Source organism: Motacilla alba, chromosome 12, assembly GCF_015832195.1.
Source record: "Motacilla alba alba isolate MOTALB_02 chromosome 12, Motacilla_alba_V1.0_pri, whole genome shotgun sequence".
Taxonomy (NCBI): Eukaryota; Metazoa; Chordata; class Aves; order Passeriformes; family Motacillidae; genus Motacilla; species Motacilla alba.
The window spans coordinates 14,345,756-14,368,611 of NC_052027.1; the positions used below are offsets into that span (position 1 = coordinate 14,345,756).

General features: G+C 64.2%; 1 protein-coding gene across 2 annotated transcripts; it reads left to right on the forward strand.

Annotated features, from left to right (window-relative positions):
• The first annotated feature begins 7,679 nt into the window (after positions 1-7,679).
• SLC38A3 (solute carrier family 38 member 3) lies at positions 7,680-21,917 on the forward strand. Of its 2 annotated transcripts, none has more exons than XM_038149146.1 (16): positions 7,680-7,837; positions 15,086-15,237; positions 15,371-15,455; positions 15,549-15,664; positions 16,120-16,193; positions 16,271-16,363; positions 16,456-16,537; positions 17,106-17,188; positions 17,345-17,403; positions 17,849-18,022; positions 18,156-18,235; positions 18,817-18,917; positions 19,012-19,136; positions 19,493-19,637; positions 20,107-20,210; positions 20,317-21,917. In XM_038149146.1, exons 2-16 carry the CDS (start codon positions 15,128-15,130, stop codon positions 20,419-20,421), a joined length of 1,536 nt encoding a protein of 511 aa, XP_038005074.1. In that variant the 5' UTR covers positions 7,680-7,837; positions 15,086-15,127; the 3' UTR covers positions 20,422-21,917. The 2 variants fall into 2 exon arrangements, with proteins under 2 accessions (XP_038005074.1, XP_038005075.1); XM_038149147.1 differs by lacking the exon at positions 7,680-7,837 and adding an exon at positions 14,584-14,718.
• Positions 21,918-22,856: the final 939 nt, after the last annotated feature.

Consider the following 22,856-nt stretch of genomic DNA (forward strand, 5'->3'; position numbering starts at 1 on the left):
GAGGGGCTGGAGCACATGATCCTGGGATGTCAGTGCCGCCACAGGGCTGCGCTCTTAGCATGTTATTGCAGAAGTGACAGTGGACCACCGTGCTGTGCCATGTGGTACCAGGTGAAACCCCAGCACACCTCAGTGTTAAGCTCTATGGAAAGCACTAGGGTGGCCAGAGGCCTCAGGAAGCAGATGCCACCCACTGGAGGTTGTGCGAGGCAGCACGGCCACCACTGCCCACGGGATAGATTGGGGGACTGGGGCCGTCCCACAGAGGGGCTGGCAGAATTCTGGGGTGCAAGTGGGGGCAGAGGGCTTCTTGGGACACACATCTGGAGGAATGTGGGCCAGAGTCACATGGGTGTGAGAAGGCAGGGGGTGCTGGGGAAGCCCCCGTAGGGCCTGGATGCAGGCACGGAGCAGGCAGATGTGGGCAGAGTGCAGGTAGTGGGCAGGCAGGGTGTGGAGAGCGGGCAGGGTGCGGGCAGGGGGCAGGGGGCGGGCAGGGGGCGGGCAAGGGGCGGGCAGTGGGCAGGGGGCGGGCAGGGGGCGGGCAGGGTACGGGCAGTGGACAGGGTGCGGACAGGGGGCGGGCAGGGTACGGGCAGTGGACAGGGGGCGGGCAGGGGGCGGAGTGCGGGCAGGGGGCAGGGGGCGGCAGGGGGCGGGCAGGGTACGGGCAGTGGGCAGGGTGCGGGCAGGGGGCGGGCAGTTGGCAGCCAGGGTGTGGGCGGAGTGCGGCAGTGGGCGGGCAGAGGGTGGGGAGCGAGCAGGGTGTGGACAGTGGGTGGAGGGCAGTGGGCAGAGGGCCAGGGGCATGCAGTGTGTAGAGGCTAGTGGGCAAGCAGGGGGTGGGCAGTGAGCGGGCAGCGGGCAGTGGGCAGGGTGCCGGGGGCGGGCCGTGGGCAGGGGGCAGTGGGCTGTGAGTGGGCGGTGTGCAGAGGGTGGGCAGTGTGCAGGGGGCAGGGGGCAGGGGGCGGGCAGAGGGTGGGCAGTGGGCAGCGGGCAGGGGATGGGCAGTGGGCAGTGGGCAGCGGGCAGGGGATGGGCAGGGGGCAGGGGCCGGGGGCGGGCAGAGGGTGGGCAGCGGGCGAGGCCCGGCTGTGCCGCCGGCGGCCGCCAGAGGGCGGTGTCGCAGCGGTGCCGGCCGTGCCGCTCCGCCCCGCGCTGCCGCCGCTGCCCCCGCCGCTCCCGGCGCTGCTCCCGGCGCTGCTCCCGCTGCCCCCGCCGCTCCCGGCGCTGCTCCCGGCGGTGCCGCCGCTGCTCCCGCTGCCCCCGCCGCTCCCGGCGCTGCTCCCGGCGCTGCTCCCGCTGCCCCCGCCGCTCCCGGCTCTGCTCCCGCCGCTGCTCCCGCTGCCCCCGCCGCTGCCGCCGCTGCCCTCGGCGCTCCCGGGCAGGGCAGCGCCAGCTCACAGTGTCACGGGACCGCCAGGTCCCGCGTGGGTGGTGTGGGGTCACCAACGCCATGCCGGTCCCTCCAGCCGGTGCGAACCGGGAGCGGCTGGCCGGCGGCGGGGGTTGGCGGGGCCGGTGCTGCCGTAGCCCCGCGCTGACCTTGCCGGCGGCAGAGCGGGAGCGGGCAGCGCTCTAGGCAGAACCGGCGGAGCTGGAGCAGCCGCCCGTGGCCTGGCACCCATGGCCTGACCTTCCCGGGGGCAGCTGTAGTGCCGAGAGGGCAGCCGGGGGCCTGTATCCCCATTCCCCCCGGTACGGTGTCACCATTGTGTCACCATTGTGCCACGGTGGCTGCTCCTGCTGCTGATGGCATTCCCCATAGTCATCCCAGCGCTCATCTGTGCTTCCTGCCCCCCACCGGGCCAAGCGCTGGTGGAGCGTGGGTCCCGCTGCTCACAGGCAGGGTGGGGGTCCCAGCAGTGCCCCGGAGCGGGTGGTAGGACTTTGGGCGGTGTGGGATGTGCCCGGGGGAATGGGACTGGAGCTGGCCTCGGGTATCCCCCTGGCATCTGGTGGGACTGGGGTGGCTCTCCAACAGGGGAGCTCTGGGAAGGGTGCCAGGGGGACTTCTGTGAAGCACCGTGCTCTGCGGGAAAAGGTTCCAGGGAATGGGCTGTGGGGGAAACATGTGAGGTGGCTAGGCAAGGCCATGGCACGTGCCCTGGGCTTGTGCTGGCCTCCTGCCACCAACCAGCTGGCCCCAGCCAGCCCGCAGCCCTAGGGACTGGCCCAACCCCATGGCAAACAGGGCTGAATTGGGCGAGCTGACCCTTGGACTGGGCAAGGAGGGACGACCCCGCACCCAGGGCCAGTGGTCACAGTGCCACCCTGGCTGTACCTCACTTCTCCCGTGGGGGACAGCCCCTCTGCCAGCACAGTGGGTGCTTATCCTGGCTTCTGTTTCCCCTGCAGCCCCGGGCTCACTGCTGCCGCGGGGCAGGTGGGTCAGTACCATTAGCCCCCCGGCAGCACCGGGCAGAGCGCTGCTGCCAGCTCTGCTGGGTGGCAGAGGTGCCGGGGACAGGAGCCCTGGCTGGGGGTGCCGGGGGCTGGCTGCATGCCGGCGGTGGCAGGAGCCGGCCGGGGCTGTTTTGCTCTCTGTTTGCTCGGCCCTGGGGACGGCCAGCAATGCGGATCAAGGCCGGCGTCCTTCGGGCAGCCAATTGTTGTACAGCTCAGAGGGGAGGGAGAGGGGCAGCTGCCCCTGGGCTTTCCCAACCCTGGAGAGGGCCACCATGCCAGCACTGCCCAGTTTGAAACTGCACCAGGTTTAGTCCACCCAAACACAAGGCTGGGTGGTGCCAGCAGGGACCCCTGCCTGCCAAGACCCAGCAGCCACCACTCCCCAGCTGCCCCCTGGCTGGGGCAGGCACCCCACATCCCACCAGTGGGGCAGCTCAGGAGCCCCGGTGCTGTGGGACATGGCAGCCTCAGTCCTGAGTGCCAGCGCCTCCTCTTGTGCCTCTCTTGCTGAATCCTTTCCCCTGATGGGCCATGAAAGGGCCTTTATCCCCACTCCTCCTGGATCCCACCCGACAGGAGGGAGCCTGTGGTGGACTGTCTAGCTCTGGGACTGACAGTCACCCCAGCCAGTGAGGGAGTTCAGTACAGCCCTAGGGGTGCCTCTGTAGGGAGCCAGAGCAAACTGCCTTTTCGCTGGGACTGCAAGGGACCATTTCTGCTCCTTGGTCGGCTCTGGGCTGACCACAGCGCCCTGGGGAGAGGAGGGACACGGCTGTGGCCACGTCTCCATTTTTGGCCCAGTTATAAATAACTCTAAACAAGGATGCTACAGTTGTCTGGGCTGAAAGGTGTCCCTGGTCCTCCCCTGCTCCCTGGTCCCCAGCTCCCCAGCCATCTGCCACCCTGCTGCCCAGGCCCTGGGCAGTGTGCCTGGCATCCCCCAGGGGCCTCCCAGCCGGCTCCACGCTCCCTGACAGCTTGCAGGAAGCTTGGAGATGAACAGGAGAGCCCCTCCCCAGGGACTGGAGACCCCCCAACACTGCCCCACATTTCCTTCCACTGCCCCATGCTGCACTGCTGGCATTGTCTTGTGCCTCCTCAGAGGTTCTGGCAGCTGCCTGAGCTCCCTCCCTGTCCTCAGGAAGCCTGGGTGGCTGCAGTGGGGAATGCTGAGCTCCCTGAGGCTTGGGGAGCTGACGGAAGGCAGCTCCCAGCCTGGAGAGACTCAGGCCCTGTGCACATGGGAGAGTTCCCCTGTGAGCAGGGGTCCCCCTGCAGAGTGGAGCTGCACCACCGTCCTGAGGGATAATTGCCAGATCATCCCTCCAGAGGCTGATGGCACCAACATCTCCTTGCCCACCCAAGAGAAAACAGTGCTGGCCCCATGTCTGCCTTTCCAGAGGGATGTGGGGAGCAGCAGAGCCCAGCAATCGGGGTCACTGAGGAAACAAGCCAAGACCCAGGGGAGCTGGGTACTGGGCGCTGGATGTTTCAGGAGCATCATGGCTGCTTGGGTTTGTTTGGCTTGAAAGGCATTTGACTTGCATTTAAAGGCATTCAAGTCCTTGCTAAATCCTTGCTTAATTACCTTAACAGCATTTAAGCCTTTGCTGCAGGATTGCTAAGGCACAGAAACAAAGACCCTGGCCCTGGTGGGGCTGTGGGTGCTGCCAGTGGGGATGGTGGGGACATGGCTGTCCCGTGTGGGTGGCAGAGACGAGCAGGCTGCCAGCAGGTGCCACCACCTCTGGAGGCAACTGAAGGGACAGTCTCCCAGTGCCAACAAGAACAGTTTATTCCCACACCTTGTGGCTCAGGGCATCCTCCTGTCCACAAGAGCTCCCGAGCAGCCATGGTGCTTGATGGGTTGGAGCTGGGGGAGCCTGTGTAGGTCCCTCCAAACCCCTCAGCGGTGCAGGGAGAAGCATCAGGGTTACCCCGGGTCTTGTCCTGCAGCCCTTGGTTGGCAGATTGTGGCTTGGCAGGGAGGCGATGGAGCACAGAGATAACCCACCCTTCAGGTCTGCTGAGCAGTGCTTTGCTTCTGGCTTCTGTAAAGTTAATTGGTTTCGAGGTTCCAGGAACAAACGAAGGAGAAAAACCCACTCTGCGATGTGCGGGATCATTGAATGCTCTCTGGTGAGTTATAATTGCAAATCATGTTTTGAAATCACATTAACCAATTAGCCCGTGTTGTTGTTGTGCCCTGCCACATGACAGCATGTGCCGCGAGGGAGGCGGCCAAGGGCGAGGGAGGGGGCCACCAGCTGCTGCCCACCACCTCTGAGTGCAGGCACAGGCTGCCAGCACCACCGTGCTTCTGTGGAGGGAGGGCTGGGGGAGGAAGACTCCAGCCCTGGACATGGCCTCGGGCAGGTGTCACTCTGGAGTCCACCCAGCCCATGCTGCTGGCCACAGGCATCCCTCTCCTCTTACAATCAGCATTCCTTTTGTGCCTCACTTGCTTCATGGTTACAGCGTCAAGAGGGCAGTGGGGTCTTGGAGCCCCTGTGTGTGCCGGTGCTGTGTCTGTGGGACGCCCAGGGATGGGGACCAGAGGCACCCACTGGAATGTTCCTGGAAAGGGCAATCTCCGGGACACTTCTTGCTCGAGAGGTCACAGTGGTGGTGAGGGGAGCACTGCCTGGGCTGCAAATGTCCCCATTATCTCTGCCGTATCTTCCTGCCATCTGGGCTCTGGGAGCAGCGGGCAGTGGCAGGCAGCAGCAGGCAGCGGGCTCAGGGGCCGGAGAGGAAGCCGAGCGTGACAAGGAGAGCGTGTCCTGGCCATACATAGCACCCACTGCTTTGTGCCTGGGTCCTGGGCTGGCCTTGTCCCTGCTGTGACATTTGAGGCCGAGCGTTTTATGGGTTCACTTTAATCTTTGATCTCGAAGCACGGCTGAAGGATAAGAAATAGGGCAGCTTTTGGCCGGGGGAAATGGTGAGGAGGCAAACCCCACGGGGGTGTGCTGAGGGCAAGGGCTCTGGCACAGCACTCGGCTTGCTGCCACTGGTGAGGCTGCTGGAGAGACGAGCCGTGCTGTGCCGTGCTCCCCTGAAGGCTCCTCACATACGGGAATCCGGCGTCAAACTTTCCAGCCAGCTGGAGAAAACCGCACGACTGCAATTTTGCAATCCACTGGAGCCCTGACACCACCAGAGCCATTGGTGAGACTGGCCAGAGCTGCACTGGGGAAGCACTGTTGACCAGAGGGCTCGGGGTCGAGAGCAGGGTCTTAGCCCACCCCTCTCATGGCTCCTCTCTGCGTTGCCAGCCCGGCTGCAGGAGCCTGCAGCCACTGTGTGCCAAGTGCTGGGACAGGCTTTGGGAGGTTCTGAGGACATCTTCACTCTCTTTTCCTCCTCTCCTTACTGCTTTGATTTTCTGCAAAGCTTCAGCTTGACACGTTGGGGCCCTTGTCTTCTGCCCACCTGGAAAGTGAGAGAGCACCGGTGAGGCTGTCACATGCTGGACAAGAGAGGGGACAGTACAAGGTAGACATGGCTGCATCTGTTCCAATAGCAGGGGAAGGGCATTTGGAGGCTGGGAGGGAGCAGACAGCCTCCAAATCACTTCCCACAGGTCCTCCAGCATGCTACCCCAGGGCAGTGGCTGCACCCTGTGCCACGGGGCCACACTGCTGTCCCCAGGCCCCGCACCTGTGCTGTGTTTGCTTACAGGGCGGAAGCTCCTGGCCGCCTTTTCCAGCCCTGTGAGACGCGTTGCCGCCCATCCCGGGACGTTTCTCCGCAGGTGCCACGTGGCTGCACCCGCCTTCACCAGAGCAGGGAAAGGGTTAAACTGATGGCTTGAGGCCAGCCATGCCCATCCTCTGGGTGCCTCTGGCTCCCCCGTCACACTGCCAAACCTGGCTGCCTCCAGTCCCCCGGCGTGCCAGCCAGCGCTGGTTCAGCACTTACGCATGCTGCTGTTATTAGAAATTAGTTAATGGAGGTTCGTCTGCAGCCAAAGGAGAGCGGCAGTAACAGGAGCCGCGGGATTGCCGGGAGCGGGAGGGCAGAGCTGCCACTGAATATTTAACATCCCTCGATGTCCAGGCGAGAGAGAGGGGGTGCCTCTTCTCCCGATGGCGACGCTCGCTGCTGGCTGGCAAAGCCGTTTTCATCCCAGGCTGCCCGAGGCTCCGCAAGGATTTATGAAAGATATGCATAACACAAATAAAACCTTCCAGCAGCGCGCGGAGCCGTTCTGCCAATGCACAGCAGCTGGGCAGGGTTTGCAGCTCAGCACGGGAGGCGGGTGGACTCCCAAGCGCGGACCCCCAAAATTTTCCTCTGAAGTAAAAGCTGGGCAGGACAGAGGAGCAGGAGGCAGTTTAGGGGTGGCAGACCTTGTAAAGGCACAGGGAATCTTTGGGGACACAACTGGTGACTCCCTAGAGCTCATTGCTCTCCCTAAAGCATGTGGGATGCACTTGGGAGAAATTTCCTCTTTGGGGAACTGGGGATTTGTGTCTTCATGAAAATAGACGTCTTTCAGCTCAAGTGGGGAGGTTTGATGGAGACTGGAGGAGGGGGCTGGCCTGTCCCAGTTACTCTGGGTCTTGTTGGGATGATTCCACAGGGATTGCTTACTCCCGGTGTGCTGAGGTGCTGGGGCGAGTACTGTGCAGCGGCGGGCACCGTGAGCAGGGCAGCCAGCTGGGCTGGCTTAACGTGGGAGCAGCCTGAGCCCCCAGCCCAGGGAGAGACTCTGACTGAAGGAGCGCTGCTGGGTGACCTGTCCCTGTCCAAGGGTGGGGAAACGCTGTGCCCGCACTCAGCACACATGGATTTAGCCCTTCAAGTAGATTAGAGCGACTGCCCCAGCCCGGCTTCTTTGGAACAGCCCCTGGCCTCCTGCGGGAGCCTCAGCTGCCGTAGGCAGGGATGCTCGGTGGGGTGTCGATACCTGGCCGGGTAGGGGTGCCCCACACAGTGATCATGCTTGAGGGGCACGGATACCTGGCGCCACGTGCGCTGCGTTGGGGATGCTTGGTGACTGCCCTAATCCCGATGGAGCAGCGCTGCCGGGACACTGATGCCCGGGGGGATGATGCCTGCCGGGGGGGATGATTCGCTCGCGGGAGGTGATGCCCAGGGTGACACTGATGCCCGGCGGGGCGGCGATGCCCCGTGGGCGGCCGTGCCCGAGGAGCGGTGGTCCCGCCGGAGCGGCGCGGGGCGGGGCGGGGCGGGACAGGGGTCGGTCGATGCAGGGCGGTCGCTCCACCCGCTCCCCAGCGCTCCTCCCGTGCCCCGGCGGAGAGCAGATTGGGAGCCTTCGCACTGGGGGCGGGATCGGCTCCGGTTTAATCTCGGGCTCCGCCGGATTACGGTCGCAGGATAGTCTCTAATCCGCGGCACCGGCCACCGGGGGCTGCTTGCCCCAGCCCGCAGCAGAGGCACCGCGGAGAGGGGGCAGGTAGGTCTGTCTGTCCGGTCTCCCCTGCCGCTCGCACTCCCAGGCTCGCTCCTCCGTGAAGCTCCGTGGTTGGAGGCTGCCGGGCGCTTGGACCCCTCACCTCCCCTAATTCTCCTCCGCACCCCATCCAGTCCTTTCCGACCCATCGCTCGCCGGCCCCGCTTTCCTCTCACAGCCCGGCTCTCTCTCCTCCTCCGTTTCCTCCTCCTCCTCCTCCTCCCGACGCCGGGCAGCACCGGGAAGGCTCCGGGGCCCGGCAGCTCTGGCAGGTGCTAGCGCCCCGGGGCTGTTTGCTTTGCTGTACTCCTGCCACTTGCCAGCGGCTGGCACCTTCCCACGGGTGGGTGACAGATCCCGCGGGGCAGGGGGAGGCAGAGCCCTGGCGCACCGCTGGGAACCCCAACTCCCGACCCTGCCCCTGCCCGGAGCGCGGTGCTGGGGGCTCCGGCGTGCATCGTTCCGCTGATACTCACAGTGACACCCACCCCCAAACTCCCTTTACTTTCCCTTTTTTCTGCTTTAATTTTTAATCGCCCGTGGGAATGACATATGTTTCTGAAGGCTGGAAGCGGCTGTGGGCAGGATCGGGTGTCAGGGTGCCGGGGTGCCGGGGCGGGGGGCACGGGCAGGGAGAGCGATGCCGGCCGTCACGGGCACTGGGGCTGGCAGGGACCTGCGAGCGGCGATTCCATAGGCTGCGGTATTAATAGAGCCTGGCTGCCCCGGACAGCAGCGTGGAAAGCCGGGCAGCACATTGCGTTCCTGTCGGCCACGCGTGTCCTGTGCCAGCCGGCGCGGTGGCCTCCCTGCCGTGTCAGCTGTGAAAGTCCCACTGGAGAGAAATCTTCCCCAAGGGAAACTGAATCACAGCAGGTGGCTGCTGGACTTGGGGTCCCCAAGCCGTGCGGTGGCACGGGTGAGACCGGGCACCTGGCAAGTCCCCAACAGGTGGGATGGCAGGGAAGCAGAACCCTGACTGGCTGCAGAGGGCATGGCTGTGCTGAGCCGACGCGGAGGAGATGGGGAATTTTCCACTGGTGTTTGGACCAGGCCCAAGATGAGGTGTTAGACCTGCCTGGTCCCTGTCCCCGTGGCTTCCAGGGGGTATCACAGAGAAAGGGTCTGTGCCTCGCAGCACTGCCCTGTCTCCCAGAACAGAGTGCTGGCGTGCCTTGGCTCTGGTGGCCAGGGATGCTAAGGAGCAGTGGGACGCTCCATTCCACTCGGGGGTGGCACGGGGGTGCTGGCACTGCGGGGACCCTGGCTGAGGCGCAAAGGGCCCCGCAGCACCCGGCCGTGCTGCAGCTGTAATCACACGCCGGGGCCGCGGCCACGGCAAACAAACAAGCACCGGCAGAGCCTATTTTCCTTGGCGCGTGGGGATGGGGGAAGGAGCGGAATCCCACGGGCTCCTTTGGAAGTGCAACCCTTGAGAAAACAGAGGCGGGTCGGGGACAGAACGGACCCCCGTGCCCCTGGCTCTCCTCGCCGCGTGGGTCTCGGCCGCCGCGTGCCTCCCCGGCTGCTGACGCAGGTCTGGGACTGGCTGGGTCCCCCATGCCAGCGGGGCACAGCCAGCCCGCTCCTGCTGGCCCCATGGAGCAAATATCAGGCTGGTCCAATGGTGAGAGTGCCATGGCCAGGCACAGTGGTGGTGCCACGGGGCTCGGGCAAATCATGGCTCCTGATTGCTACAGGAGGCCGTGCTGGGGGTGCCAGAGGCACATGAGGCTGTGGCTGAGGCCGGTCGCTCCTGATGTCCCCAGCACTGCCAGCAGCAAATGGCACCTTGGAGTTTTTGCTATTGACCCCTCTGTGTCATCCCACTAAGGCCAGTTGTGTTTTGGGGAGCGTGAACTCCTGGAAAGCATCTTGCTTCCAAGGCAAAATAAAGCTATGGAGGTATGGTAGTAAACCTGATGTGTCCTTTTCCAGGCACTGTCTGTCCATCAGTCTCTTCAGTGCTACTACCTGTGTCGCCACCTTCCCTGGCCCTGTGCTCCCAGACAGCCGTGTTTGGAGTTTAAAGCAAAACCCATCATACAGCCTAGCACTGCCTGAGATGCTTTGGGCTCAAGCTGGTGTCTCACCCAGCCTCCCCAAGAACCACACTGAGTGCCATCGGCCTCGTGCTGTGCCCGCCCTGTCCCCATCCCCATGCTGCCAGCTGTAATTGCCACCTGACCTTGTACTACGTGGACTCAAACTGGCAGGTGACAGCAACAGCCTGGGCTGTCCCAGTGCTGGACACGACCCCCCTTGCCTGGCCTCAGCTTCCTCACTGCTTTTCCCAGCTTGCCTTGGTACTGGTGCTTGGATGTTGGAGGATGTGGCACGATGGTGATGGCTGATACCTGCAGCCATCCTGGGTTGTGTGCCTGGCAGGTGATGCCGTGGCTGAGCTGCACCATGGCTCTGGCACTGGAAAACCCTCTCCATGGCCCCACCATGATGTTCGGCTCTACCACTCCCTTCCCTTAACTGCCTTCCCCCTCCCTGGTGTGTCCCAGACCCCATTTCCAGGCTCAGGTACAGCTGTTCCCCAGGACAGGGGTGTCACTTGTGCTCTTAGAGGTAAGACCCTGGATGGACACCGCTGTCCACACAGTGCAACAGAGATGGCCAGGAGAGCCCAGGCAGGTGTTGGTGCTGCCAGAGCCCTGCTAGCCAGGACAGCAGCTTTCAGAGCCACTTGTTCCTACTTGCTACTGCCAATCCTGCCCTGGCTGGAGCACTAGGGGAATGGCCTGACCCGAGGCTGAGCCATGGTGTGGTATTTGGGGCTGAAAGAGGTGAGGTGAGCCCAGTGCCTACTCTGCTCACCTTGTGCTGGGGGCATGAGTGGGGCTGGCTGGCATGACCAGCTGGTAGGCTGTCATCTCCAGAGGATCTCAGGTGGATGTATCTCAGGAAAATTTCCTGCTGATCTCTTTGGGGAAGGTCGACAGCAGGGCTACCCAGAGACGTTCTCCAGCCATGCACCAGGCAGGTTGCCTCCAGCTGTTCTTTCCCACAGCTCCTGGGGTTCCCATGCCCATGTGTGTGCTCCCCAGAGCCTTTGCCCCAAAGGTGAAGTGCCTGGCCATCCCCTGAATGGCTGGATTTGCCCCTTTGGGTGCCCCTTTCCTCTGGGAGAGGTGTCACCCTGACACTTCCTTTGCTTAGCTGGGGGGTGGGGGGTGTAACTCCACAGGTTAAAACCAGGTTTGTGCTGCTAATTTTAGGAAGACGGGCTGGAGGAAAGCTTTGCCTATGTGTGCTTCAGGGGAAGGGCAGACGTACTCCCAGGACAGGTGTGGAGGGGGGTTCTCTGGGGAAGGCAAGGACAGAGGGGTTTCTCTGCTGTGTGCCCTGCTGGGGTGAATTTCTCTGGGTAGGGGTTGCCCAGGGACCACCAGGTTTGGGCTGTTGCCCAGCTGTGCCTGTGTGCCCACACACCCCTGTGCCCACAGCAGTGCCAGGGGCTGACCAGGGACCCCGGGCTGGGGGTAACCCCAGGGCTGGGGCTGGTGGCATTGGGGGGAACACGGCTGGCATCCCTGCCCGCTCGCCCTGGCTGCCCATCTCTCTGGCAGGGCTCGGTCATCAGCACAGCCTCAGGGAATATGAGACCTGTGTGCCCAGCTCTGCTGAAACCCGAACGGCCACCTGGGCCGGCGGGCACGGGCGGGGGGGCTGCCGTCCCCCTGGCACTCACCGGCGGCAGCGGGAGGGATACCTGGCTGCCAGCACGCAGGCCGGCAGCTGCGGCAGGCTTGGCGCTAAAGCCGGATTACCACCCGGAATAGTCCCACGGCTCCAGCTGGGCCGGATTAACAAGGATTCATCCACAAGGGAGAGGAGATGGGGAGGGAGTCTCTGCCCTGTGGGGGTCCCCGGCCTGGGGGAGCACTCCCCTGCTGCCGGGGAGACCCTGTGCCTGCGCTCCGCGCAGGTGGGAGCCGTGGCTGCTCACAGATGGGTGCTGTGGCTGCGGGGACGCGGCCCCCCAGGCTGGCGCTGCGTGGCACAGGCGCGGCCGGCAGGCACTGGCCGCCTGTCCCCACGCGTGCTGCGCTCCCCCCGGCACGGCCTGCGCTGCTGGGACCGTGCCGGGCCGGGGCTTGACCGGGGGAACTGGCACACTGCAGGATCCAGGCTTGTGCAGGGATCACATCCTGCTGGCCACGTTGCCAGACGCAATGGACCTCCCACCCTCCGTATCTGCTGGCACTGCCGACAGAGCTCCCCTGCCCAGCCCCCCGCTCCCGCCCGTGCCTGCCTCCCGCTGGGATTTTCCACCTTTTAAGTGTGCGTGGAAGCGAGATGTGAGGCAGAGAGAGGGGTGTGGTCCCTTCCAGGACTGAAACCCTCACCGTGGTGTCCTGCTCCCCCAGGAAGGCTGGCCGGGGGCCGAGGTGAGCCCAGGACTGCCCGTCTGGCAGAGCAGGGCAGGGATTTGGGAGCCCTGCCGCCCCACACACGTGTCCCCATCGCAGCGAGGGCGGGCAGGCTCTGTGCTGGCCGGGACGCAGCGTGCGAGACCGAGCGCAGCCTCCCCCGGAGCGCAGACGTGGCCGCGGGCCGGTACGTGCCGTCCCACGCATCCGGCCCCGCGCTCCATCCCGGGGGCTGCGGGACAGCACCAGGGCCCAGCTCAGACTGCTTGGCCACACCGCAGTTTTGGTGGGGCGTCACCAAGCTCTGGGACGGCCGGAGCAGCCTGGGAGAGGTGGGAGGTCTGGCTGCAGCAGGGCTGTCGCTGTCCTTGTGTCCCAGAGCCCGGCAGGCAGCGGAGAGGCGCGTGCCGGGGAATGGATGCAGCTTGCCCGGCACCCCCAGGAACGCGGCCCTGGGTGCCACAGCGGGGGGTTCTGTGCCCATGCGTGTGACCAGATCCACACCATCAGGCTGGGCGAGCGGGCGCCAGGGCTGCTGGTCAGGAGTGGGATGATGCCAGGCAGCATGCAGGCTGCCCAACGTGGCAGTGAAGATGGCAGCATCCCACCTGTGTGGTGACACCCTGAGGGAAGAGATCCCTGAGGAGATGCTCTTTGCCCAGAGCAGAGGGTTCCCAACTAAGGTGGGCACACAGTGAGGTGGTGAACCCACCAACCCCACCTGGAGGGGAACCAAGCCACCCCTTCAGGGCCACCCGTCACTCTGTATTTGCTGTTCTGCCTTATCGCAAGGCAAACAGCAGCAGGCAGGGCTCACACTGCCCGATCGAATCGTCTCGTGCTCCCTCCTCTTTCATCTCCCCCCTTGCCCTGGCTACTGCCACCAGGAGAGCCTGGCCGAGGGGCAAAGGCCAGGGCCAGCTGGGGAAGTGGCAGTGAGTGGTGCTGGGCCTGTGCCAGGGCTGTGCCAAGGCTGTGCCAGGGCTGCTCGGTGGGAGGAAGCGTCTGGGTGGCAGCACGAAGCCCGGTGCATGCTGAATGAGTTCTGCCGTGCCGCTTGCTATTCCGAGAGACGCTTGGGGGAAGAAGCTGGTATTTCCTGAGCTGCCCAGAGAGGTGTAATTATAACCTGGGAGAAGAAAGGGGCTGCAGACGAGAGTGCCCAGCCATCCTGGCGCCCGCGGGGGAGCGGGCAGGGGAGTGGGCAGATCCTGCCTGCCACCAGCGGGATGCGGTGAAGCCCTGCCCGCAGGCAGCCCAGCGGCACTGGGGGGCTTAGGGAGGTGTTGGAATATCACAGATCTAGTGCCCCCCCTCAATCCCATACTGGGGGAGTGGTGGGTTCAGTGATGCCTGCCCGTGGTGGTGGGAAGGCGCAGAGTTAACGGTGGCTTTTGGACGTGCTGGCAGCCTTGTTCATGCCTGGATCCATCCCAAGCGGAGGCCTAGTGGAGGGGATAAATCATCACCCAGAACCCGCCCTGCACTTCCCTCTCGTCCCCCGCATGGCTGAACCCCCTCATTTTGGTCCCTGCTGGCCTGTGTCCTGCCTCAGCTTCCCCACCTGGCTGGGTGTTGCAGGTAGGGTGGCCCAAATATGTGCCCACCACCCTGGGCCAACCACAGGGGTTCGGCCCCCCCGGCAGTGCCAGCAGACACCGTGTGGCCTGGGATGACCCTGCCAGGTCTTTGTGGCCTGCATAGGCAGGGACAAGCAGGGCAGCAGCTCAGGAGACCGGAGGTGCTGGCACCCACACCCTGACGTGTCATCCTTCCCTTGCGTGCCAGCAGGACTGCCGGACCCAACTGTGCTGTGGGAAGGCTCCTCAGATTTCTGGGGACACCAATCCCCTGGGAGCATAAAGATGGGCACGTCCCCTGCTCACCCCACGGCGACCCCAGGCAGCGGGGTGGTGGGGCAGCAGCATCCTCCTGGAACTGGGGACCACACTGCATCCCAGCCAGGCCTAACCTCCGGCTGGGTGGCACCGGCCCTTGGCTGGACATAGCTCCAGTGTGGAGCCCCCTGGCCAGCCGGACAAGACCCCAGCCCCCCGGGGCAGTGGGGGGTGGCGGGACCCTGCCCCGGCTGCCAGCCTGCCCCAGAAAGCCACCCTGTGCCGTTTCCCAGCGGGGCGGGGAGGGCCGGGCTCGCACAGAGGCGGCTTTGTGCGGCGTGCCAAGGCGTCCCGCGCTCGGCAGCCCGGCCGCCTTCCCCTGCCAAGGAGCTGTCTCCCGGCCCCGCGCTCTTTCCTGCTCCGTTTGTCCAGCCCTGACGTGCCCCCGAGCCCCCCGCCTTGGCACCCCGGCAGCGGCGGGACGCGGGTGAGCCCTTCGCGCCGGGCAGCACCACGGGCTTTACATAACGGCGGCCGGGGGGTCCCTGAGCTCCCTACCCCGTCCTCAGCCGCCCTCCCAAACACCCCCACTCGCCTGCTGGCACCCGTCTCCAGGAGGGGAAACTGAGTCACGGAGCCGAGAGCTGCGGGCAGGGGAGCGGAGGTGGGCAGGCGGTGTGCATGGGGACTCTGGGGCTGGGCAGTGCTGTACTGTGCTGTGAGCAAGGGAACGGGGTGGGCTGTGGGATGTCTGGCTGGGCGAGAGGGCAACCCCACGTTGGGACTCTGGTGGGGTACTGGAGCTGGGGCTGAGCTCCATGGGACATTGTGTGCTGAGCGGGCAGAAGGGAGAAGCACACCACCTGGCTCGGTGACCCTCTCATCCCCGGGCGCCTGTCCCTGCCGTGCCACCAGCGCTGGTGCTGAGCCCAGCTCCAGTGTCCCTGGTGGAGGCAGGACTTGTGAGACTCCAGGCCAGCCCCTGCGGTGCTCCTGCCCAGAGCTGGACCTCTGTTGCCTCCCTCTTGCAGAGCCTGAGTAGAGCCCACAGCAAGCCCAGCTGTCTCCCAGCCATGGATACCACGGACGTGCCCCTGCAGGCCGAGATGGTGGAGCTGGTGCCCAATGGGAAGCACACGGCCGCACTCACCGCCTCCACTGTCCCCTCACTGGCAGGTGACAGGTAGGGGCCTCAGGACAAGCGGCGGTGCCAGGGACTTGGGGGTCCCCCGAGCTGCTCCCTGCCCTTGAGACACCAACCAGTGCTGATGGTCCCTGTCTCTGCTTTGGCTTCACTCCTCTCCCTCCATGGACAGATTTGAAGAGAACCAGACTGGCGTGGCAGAGATGGAGGAGTTCCTGCCCCACGGTGCCGAGAAGAAGCAGACACACTTCACTGATGTGAGTAGCAGCATGGGCACAGTGGTGGGGCTGGGATGGAGCAAGCTCCCAGTGTGACTGGTGCATCCCCTCCCCGTTGTGTCCTGTGGACAGTTTGAAGGGAAGACGTCTTTCGGGATGTCCGTCTTCAACCTGAGCAATGCCATCATGGGCAGCGGCATCCTGGGGCTGGCCTATGCCATGGCCAACACCGGCATCATCCTCTTCCTGTGAGTGCCATGGGGGGTATGGGGGGGATGTCCAGGTGTGGGGGGTTCCTCCAAGGGGATCGGTGGGTGCGGGCAAGAAAGAAGTCTCTGGCTTGGGGTGATGCAGAGACCAGTGTCCTGCTGGCTGAGCAATGCCCATTGCTGGCAGAAGTCTGCCTGCTCTGCTGAGTGCTGTGCCCCACTTGGGGGGAGGAGAGGAGGAGGGTGAAGGTTTGCCTTCCTACACAAAGTCAGATTTTCAAAAGTAGCTTGAAGGACATGAGTGATGGCTCCTTTTGGGTGTGGAGACATGGACTGAATCTGCCCCACGAACACCCAGCTGCTGCTGAGGCAAGGGGGTGGTATCCTGCCAGGACAGATGCCCACAGGCAGAGCACATCTGCGTGGGGTTTGCCCCACAGCCATGTCTGAGCCCGGTGCTGTGACCCACTGGTAACTGTGCTGTTCTCCTGCAGCTTCCTCCTCACAGCAGTGGCCCTGCTCTCCAGCTATTCCATCCACCTGCTGCTCAAGTCCTCGGGCATTGTGGGTGAGTGCCAAGTCCTCAGCAGGGCCGTGCTGGGGTCCCATCCTGACTCTCACCCACCACTGCTCCCTGTCCCACAGGCATTCGTGCCTACGAGCAGCTGGGCTACCGAGCCTTCGGCACGCCGGGGAAGCTGGCCGCAGCCATCGCCATCACGCTGCAGAACATCGGGGGTGAGCATGGCACTGGGGGGACCCGCCGGGGCTGGGGACAGGGGATGGGATCGGAGAACACCAGTGCAGCAAGACCTCATTCTGCCCTGCAGCCATGTCCAGCTACCTGTACATTGTCAAATCTGAAGTGCCTCTGGTCATCCAGACCTTCCTGAACCTGGAGGAGAAGACCACGTGAGTGCCTCCTGCCCACACTGCCTGCGTGCCTTCCCCGGGCAGGCACCGGGGCTCTGGCTCCAGCTGTGCAGCCCGTGGCAGGGATTTACTATCATTAAGCCACTACTATTTTTGATAACTGTCAGTGCTGAATAAGCCCCTGGGTAAGATTAAACCGAGCTGAACTTCCAATCCCTGCTCCTCACATCCCCTTGGGATCAGGCTTTCCTCCTTGAGCAGAACCTGGGGCTGCAGGGTGGGGACTGGTTGGGTATAGGTCCCCCCACCCCATGCCCACATCCCCACTAGCAACTCTAGCCGTTGTGGGTGCACCACCATGGGGGTAGGCAGAACCCTAGCTCAAGGGCCCCCAGGGATGCTGGCCTCAGGGGTCCCCAAGGATGCTGTTTCAGGGGTCCCCGGGATATTAGCAGAACATCCTGGAATGCCACCCTCAGGGGACACCAGTGCTCCTGGGATTTGCCAGCTTAAGGGTCCCTAGGAATGGCAGACAGCCCCCACAGTAGCTGCCTCTGCCCGCTGTGCCCCAGCAGACTGGGGTGGTGAGCAGGCCCTCTGCTTCCAGGGACTGGTACATGAATGGGAACTACCTGGTGATCCTGGTTTCTGTCACCATTATCCTGCCCCTGGCCCTCATGAAGCAGCTGGGTAAGTCAGGGCGATGCCACCCATGGCACTGGGGTCTGGCACCCTGGGTGTCCCACGGGGCCATGGTGCCAGCCTGGATGGGCTGGGCTAGGAGGGGACACTTAGCCAGTGCAAGGGTCCCGCCCGCACCCACCAGCCACTCTCCTCCCTCCCCAGGCTACCTTGGCTACGCCAGCGGCTTCTCCCTCAGCTGTATGGTCTTCTTCCTCATCTCGGTGAGCACCCGCTGGCTCGTGCCGGTGCCTTGGGGTGCCAAGCATCCCTCCTGCCGGGGTGTGAGGCTGGGCTGGTTGCTGTGGGGACAGCAGAGGCAGCAGGGACAGCGGATGCTCGGGGCTGCAGAGACGCTGTGGCAGGGCTGTCAAGCTGCTGGGTTATTTTCGGCTGAAGGAACCGAATGTTGTGGAAAGGGAGAGGGGGAAGGTGCTGGAGGGACATCTGCACATGTGGCCCCGCCACGTGCTGCTGCCTCGCTCTGTCCCGCTGCCCACTCCCACAGGGACAGGTTGGGGGAGCGGCATTGCCACAGGGCAGCACTAGCAAAGGGTGTCCCTAGGAGGGGTCCCGGCAGGGTCACTCTCCTGCTGGGCATGTGGGCAACGTGTGCTGGGAGTTGGGGGCACCAAGAACTGACTGGCCCCATGTCCCCCCCCACCCCAGGTGATCTACAAGAAGTTCCAGATCCCCTGCCCACTTCCGGAGCAGGAGGGGAACATCACGGGCATCCTCAACGTCACCACTGTCAGCACTAGTGACTACCAGAATGGCTACACAGTCCTCCAGGCCCCCGAGCAGGACACTTGCACACCCAGCTTTTTCACCCTGAACTCACAGGTAAGGACCTGGGATGCACCCCTAAGGCTCTGGGTGAGCCCCCACCCCCTGCACCCCATGAAGATGGGTGGTCCTGGCGCTGGCAGCACCTGCCACCGGGCCCCCAGCAGTCAGTTGTCCTCCTCTCGCACAGACAGCGTACACCATCCCCATCATGGCCTTCGCCTTTGTCTGCCACCCCGAGGTCCTGCCCATCTACACCGAGCTGAAGGAGTGAGTCCTGGGTGGGGGCACCCACGGGGAGGGGTGGGCTTCATCCGGCGCCCACCCAAAGGCAGTGCCATCCATGTGTGGGACCTGCGCCGGGGCGTCGTGGGGAGGTGGGTGATATGACCCTGGCTGGGTGAGTGGGTGGGTGGGTGGATGGTGGCTGGTAGGACCTGGGATGGGTGTTATCAGTCTCAGGAGGTGGGTGATACAACCTGGGGTAGGTGGGCGGGTGGGTGGTAGGCAATATCACCCCTGGGAGACTGGTGATACAACCCTGGGTGGGTGCTATCACCCCTGGGAGGTGTGTGATATGACTCAGAATGGGTGCAGGGATGCTATGACCCCTGGGAGGTGGGTGCCATGATCCAGGGGTGGTGGTGGGGCCGCTGGGATGGGGGTGCTGTGACCCAGAGAGGGTGGGTGGCTGGTTGGTGCCACCCTGCCCAGGAAGGGGAACGCAGTCCCTCTCCACACATCCCCCACACACCCACCCCAGAGTGTTTTGGCATCACCCCTCCTCACTGGGGGGGTGCTTGGTGTCAGCGGGTGGCGTGGGGCTGTGCTGAGCCCACCATGTCCTGCAGCCCCTCCAAGAAGAAGATGCAGTGCATCTCCAACATCTCCATCATGGTCATGTACCTCATGTACTTCTTGGCTGCCCTCTTTGGCTACCTCACGTTTTACGGTGAGCCCTCGGGGAGGGGACTGGGGCTGGCACACCTGTGCCAGGGGGTGATGGTGCTGGGGCTCACCCAGGGGCTCCTTGATGGTGTTCACAGACCGTGTGGAGTCAGAGCTGCTGCACACGTACAACAAGGTGGACCCCTTTGATGTGCTCATCCTGTGTGTGCGTGTGGCTGTGCTGACGGCTGTCACCCTCACCGTCCCCATCGTCCTCTTCCCGGTGAGTGGCCCCACAGAAATGTAAAGTGGCTTCAGCACCAGGCTTTGCAAAGGGAAACTGAGGCAGTGATGAAGACAGGGATTGGGGAACAGGACATTCTGGGTGCCAGGAGCAGGGCTGGGGCAGAGGCAGGGGTGATGGGGCAGAGGCAGGGCCACAGGGACGAGGCTGTGAAGGGGTGGCAGGAACCAGTGGGGCACCAGAGTCAGAGCTTGGGAGGGGAAAGGGGTTATGGCGACCTGCAGGGCCATAGGGATAGGGCTAGAGTAGGAGTGATGGGGACCAGCAGGACTGCAGGGACAGGCTATGGGTCCTGGCTCCAAGGTTAGATTGTGATAGCCTGTCCCTGTCCCCAGGTGCGTCGGGCCATCCAGCAGATGCTGTTCCAAGGGAAAGACTTCAGCTGGATCCGCCACATCGCCATCGCTGTGATCCTGCTGACCTTCATCAACCTCCTTGTCATCTTTGCCCCCTCCATTCTCGGCATCTTCGGCTTGATTGGTGGGTGGCAGCGCCCTGCTTCTGTCCCTCCTTGGTCAATGGGTATTGCAGCAGCATGCCAGCCCCTGTCCTGATTGATGCTCCACTGTGACTGACCCTCCCGTGCCTCAGTTTCCCCTTGTCACCATGCCAGGACCAGGTGGTTGCGTGGATCGCCTGTCCCATCGCAGTCCCGGCAGGCCGGTTCCCAGAGCGCAGTGCCGGCATTGCTCTTGCCCTGCGTGTTTCCCTTGATCCCCCCAGGCAGGCTCCCCCCGCTCAGCACTCAGCTCGGTGCCAGGGCCCGGGCTGCGGGAGGGGTGTGGGGACAGTGCCAGCACACTGCGTCCCTGGGCTCCTGGAAGGCTTTGCCAGCACTGGGGGGGCAAGGAGGGGGTGGGGGTGGACAGGACCTGTCCTGGCAGTGGGGCTGGCAGGGCTGAGCTGCAGGGTGGAAGGCCCCTGCCCACTCTGTCCCTGTCTTCTCCAGGTGCCACCTCTGCTCCCTGCCTCATCTTCATCTTCCCTGCCATCTTCTACATCCGCATCATGCCCAAGGACAAGGAGCCACTGCGCTCCACTCCCAAAATATTGGTAAGCATGGGCAGGGGTACAAGGATGGGGACAGGCATGGGGTTCTGAGCCTGGCTGGGAACCCTGTTGCCCTGGCCGTACCTGAGTCCCTTCCTTGTCCCCGCAGGCTGCCTGCTTTGCCCTCCTCGGGGTGGTCTTCATGATCATGAGCTTGAGCTTCATCATCATCGACTGGGCCACGGGTGGGGGGAAGAGCGGCGGCAGCCACTAGCCACTACTGGGTGCCCAAGCCAACCTCCCCCCCGCCCGCCCGGTGCCCCAGGGAGAGCCGACCCTGGGCTCAGCCCCCATGCTGCAGCCCCACCAGGATTCCCTGGGGACTTCCGCTGTTGCTGCCCATCACCTGTGGTGATGGTAAGAGGGCATGAGCCATGGCAGGCATGGAGACTCCTCGACCTGTGTCTGGGATGGGGCAGTGAGCCCGGGGCAGGTCCTGTGCCCCCAGCCACTCCAGCGGGCACCCTCCCTGCTCTGCGCCTCAGTTTCCCCATCTGTAAAATGGGGAGAATAATACTGCCCTACCTCACCCGGAGCTGGCTGTCAGGTGGAGCTCTTCTGCACCCCAAGAGCCACCAGCAGCAGGCACTGCCAGGGGCGCAGGGCACTGCCTGCCGTGGGGACCGAGGACCGGGCGCTTCCCTGGCCTCCCCCAGATAGCATCAAGAGCCTGATGAACAGTGTCCGTGGGGGCTGCAATCCAGCGGGGCGGTCGGACCTGTGACAGCACCTGTGCTCAAGCCACCCGTCCTCTCCCCTGCCATCCCCCCATCCCCAAAGAGATGCCACCCGCTGCCCTGGCATCGCGGGGGCACCCCGGTCCCTGTGGACAAGGGTGGCCCTCACGCTGTGGCTGGTGGAACTCAGCCTGCTGCTCCTGAGCCTGCCGGGGGAACTGTTGGCTCCTGGTGCCTGCAGATGGGACCCTGCTGACACCTAGGCCACGTACGGGGGGACCAGCTGCATTGCTCCAGGGAGGTGGCATGCGCGCCAGGGGCTTTGTGTCCGCTGGCATCCTGCCCGTGCTGCGGCTCGGCTGCTGGGGCCTGGTGCACCCAAGGGGCATGAGGGGGATTTTGGGGGGGCTGGGGGCAGCACTCACTGGGGGCAAGCTCAGGGCTCTGGAGGCACCCTTGTCTGCATGCCCAGATGCCAGGGTGATGGGCACCCCAGCAACCCAAGCTGTCCCTGCTCGCCTTGCACCCTGGGCCAGCACTCAGATCCCTACAGCCCTCACCCATCCACCCACCCACCCATCTATCCATCCATGCCGCTGGGATGCCCAAACCACGCCAAAACCCGGAGAGCGGCTCTCCCACCCCCCGCCTCCCCTCCCTGTACGGAGGGCAGCCCGGCAGGGTGGGCAGCACAGGGCTGGGGGGGGTCTGTCCTGCGGCAAAGTACATAAGAGACGTATTTTTTTATCAGGTGGTGGAGGCTGGGATGCTTTTTATAAATACTGTACATAAGAGTAGATCTTTTTTAACGTGTTGTGTTGCTCTGGGTAGCTCTGTGTAATGTACATATCGTACGGGGGGGCACCGCCGCAGACTCTCGCCGTCACTCCGGCTCTGCCGCTGGCAGCGTGGCCCCGCTGTTCCTGTCACCAGCCTGGCTGCCCCAGGGCCACCCCTGACACCTGTAAATTATTGCTGGGGGTGATGCTGGAGGTGTCAGGAGGCCAGAGGTGAGAATAAAGATGTGAATGTGCCCAGGTCTCGGGCATCACTGGGGCGGGTGAGGTGTTGGCACGCAGGCTGGCACCTCACGCACGGCATCCTGAGGTGGCATGGACAGGCGGACACGAGCCACATGGGTGCGCGGACGTGCGTGAGGACAGCAGGGATACATGGACACGCATGTGCAGGGTCAGTGCACGTGGATGAACAGCAGGACAGACAGCATGGACATACAGCAGAACAGCACACACAGGGACCCCCATGGGAGCAGGGCCCCTGTGGGAGTTGGACCCTGAGGGAGTGGGATCCCTGGGGAGCAGGACACCTGTGAGAGCAGGATCCCCAGGACAATGGGACACATGTGGGAGCACACCCCTGAGGAGTGGGACTCCTGAGGAGTGGGATACGTGGGAACAGGAGCCCCAGCAAGTGCCACGCCATTAGTATCCCTGGAGAGTGGGGCTGCTGGAAGCAGGGCTCCAGGGAAGTGGCGCTGGGGCATCTCGTGTCCGGTGCCAGGGCAGTGGGTGCCCCCAGTGCCCTCAGGGCCAGCCCCCAGCCCTCGCCCATGGCACAGTGCGGAGTGGGGGTGAGCCCCCCCGGCCCTGGCCCCTCGCTCCCCTCAGCCGGCCCCAGGTCTGGGCTCAGTGCCAGCTCGTTAGCAAAGCCTTATTAGCACGGCAGCCTGCTCCCACGGGAACAGCCCTGCTCCCCCACACCAGGCCCACGGGCACAGGCCTGCAGAGCCCACGGGGGATGCTGAATCCCTTCCCCTGGCATTCTGAGTTGAAAGCATCCCTGGCTGCCCTCATCCTGCTCAGTTGGTGCCAGCGGGGGTGTGTGGAGGGGCTGCAGGGCCTGGGCAGGCATGAGGCGCTGCTGTGGGGCTAGCATGGAGTGAGGGTGGCTACCTGGGCACGGGCCAGCCCCCTGGGTCAGTGGGCACACCTGGCCCCCTCCTCAGGAAGTG

Coding starts and splice junctions, on each gene's coding strand:
- SLC38A3 (XM_038149146.1), top strand. CDS start 15,128: ATGGATACCACGGACGTGCCCCTGCAGGCCGAGATGGTGGAGCTGGTG. Junction 15,456..15,548: donor AGCAGACACACTTCACTGAT/GTGAGTAGCAGC, acceptor TCCTGTGGACAG/TTTGAAGGGAAGACGTCTTT. Junction 18,236..18,816: donor ATCTACACCGAGCTGAAGGA/GTGAGTCCTGGG, acceptor CATGTCCTGCAG/CCCCTCCAAGAAGAAGATGC.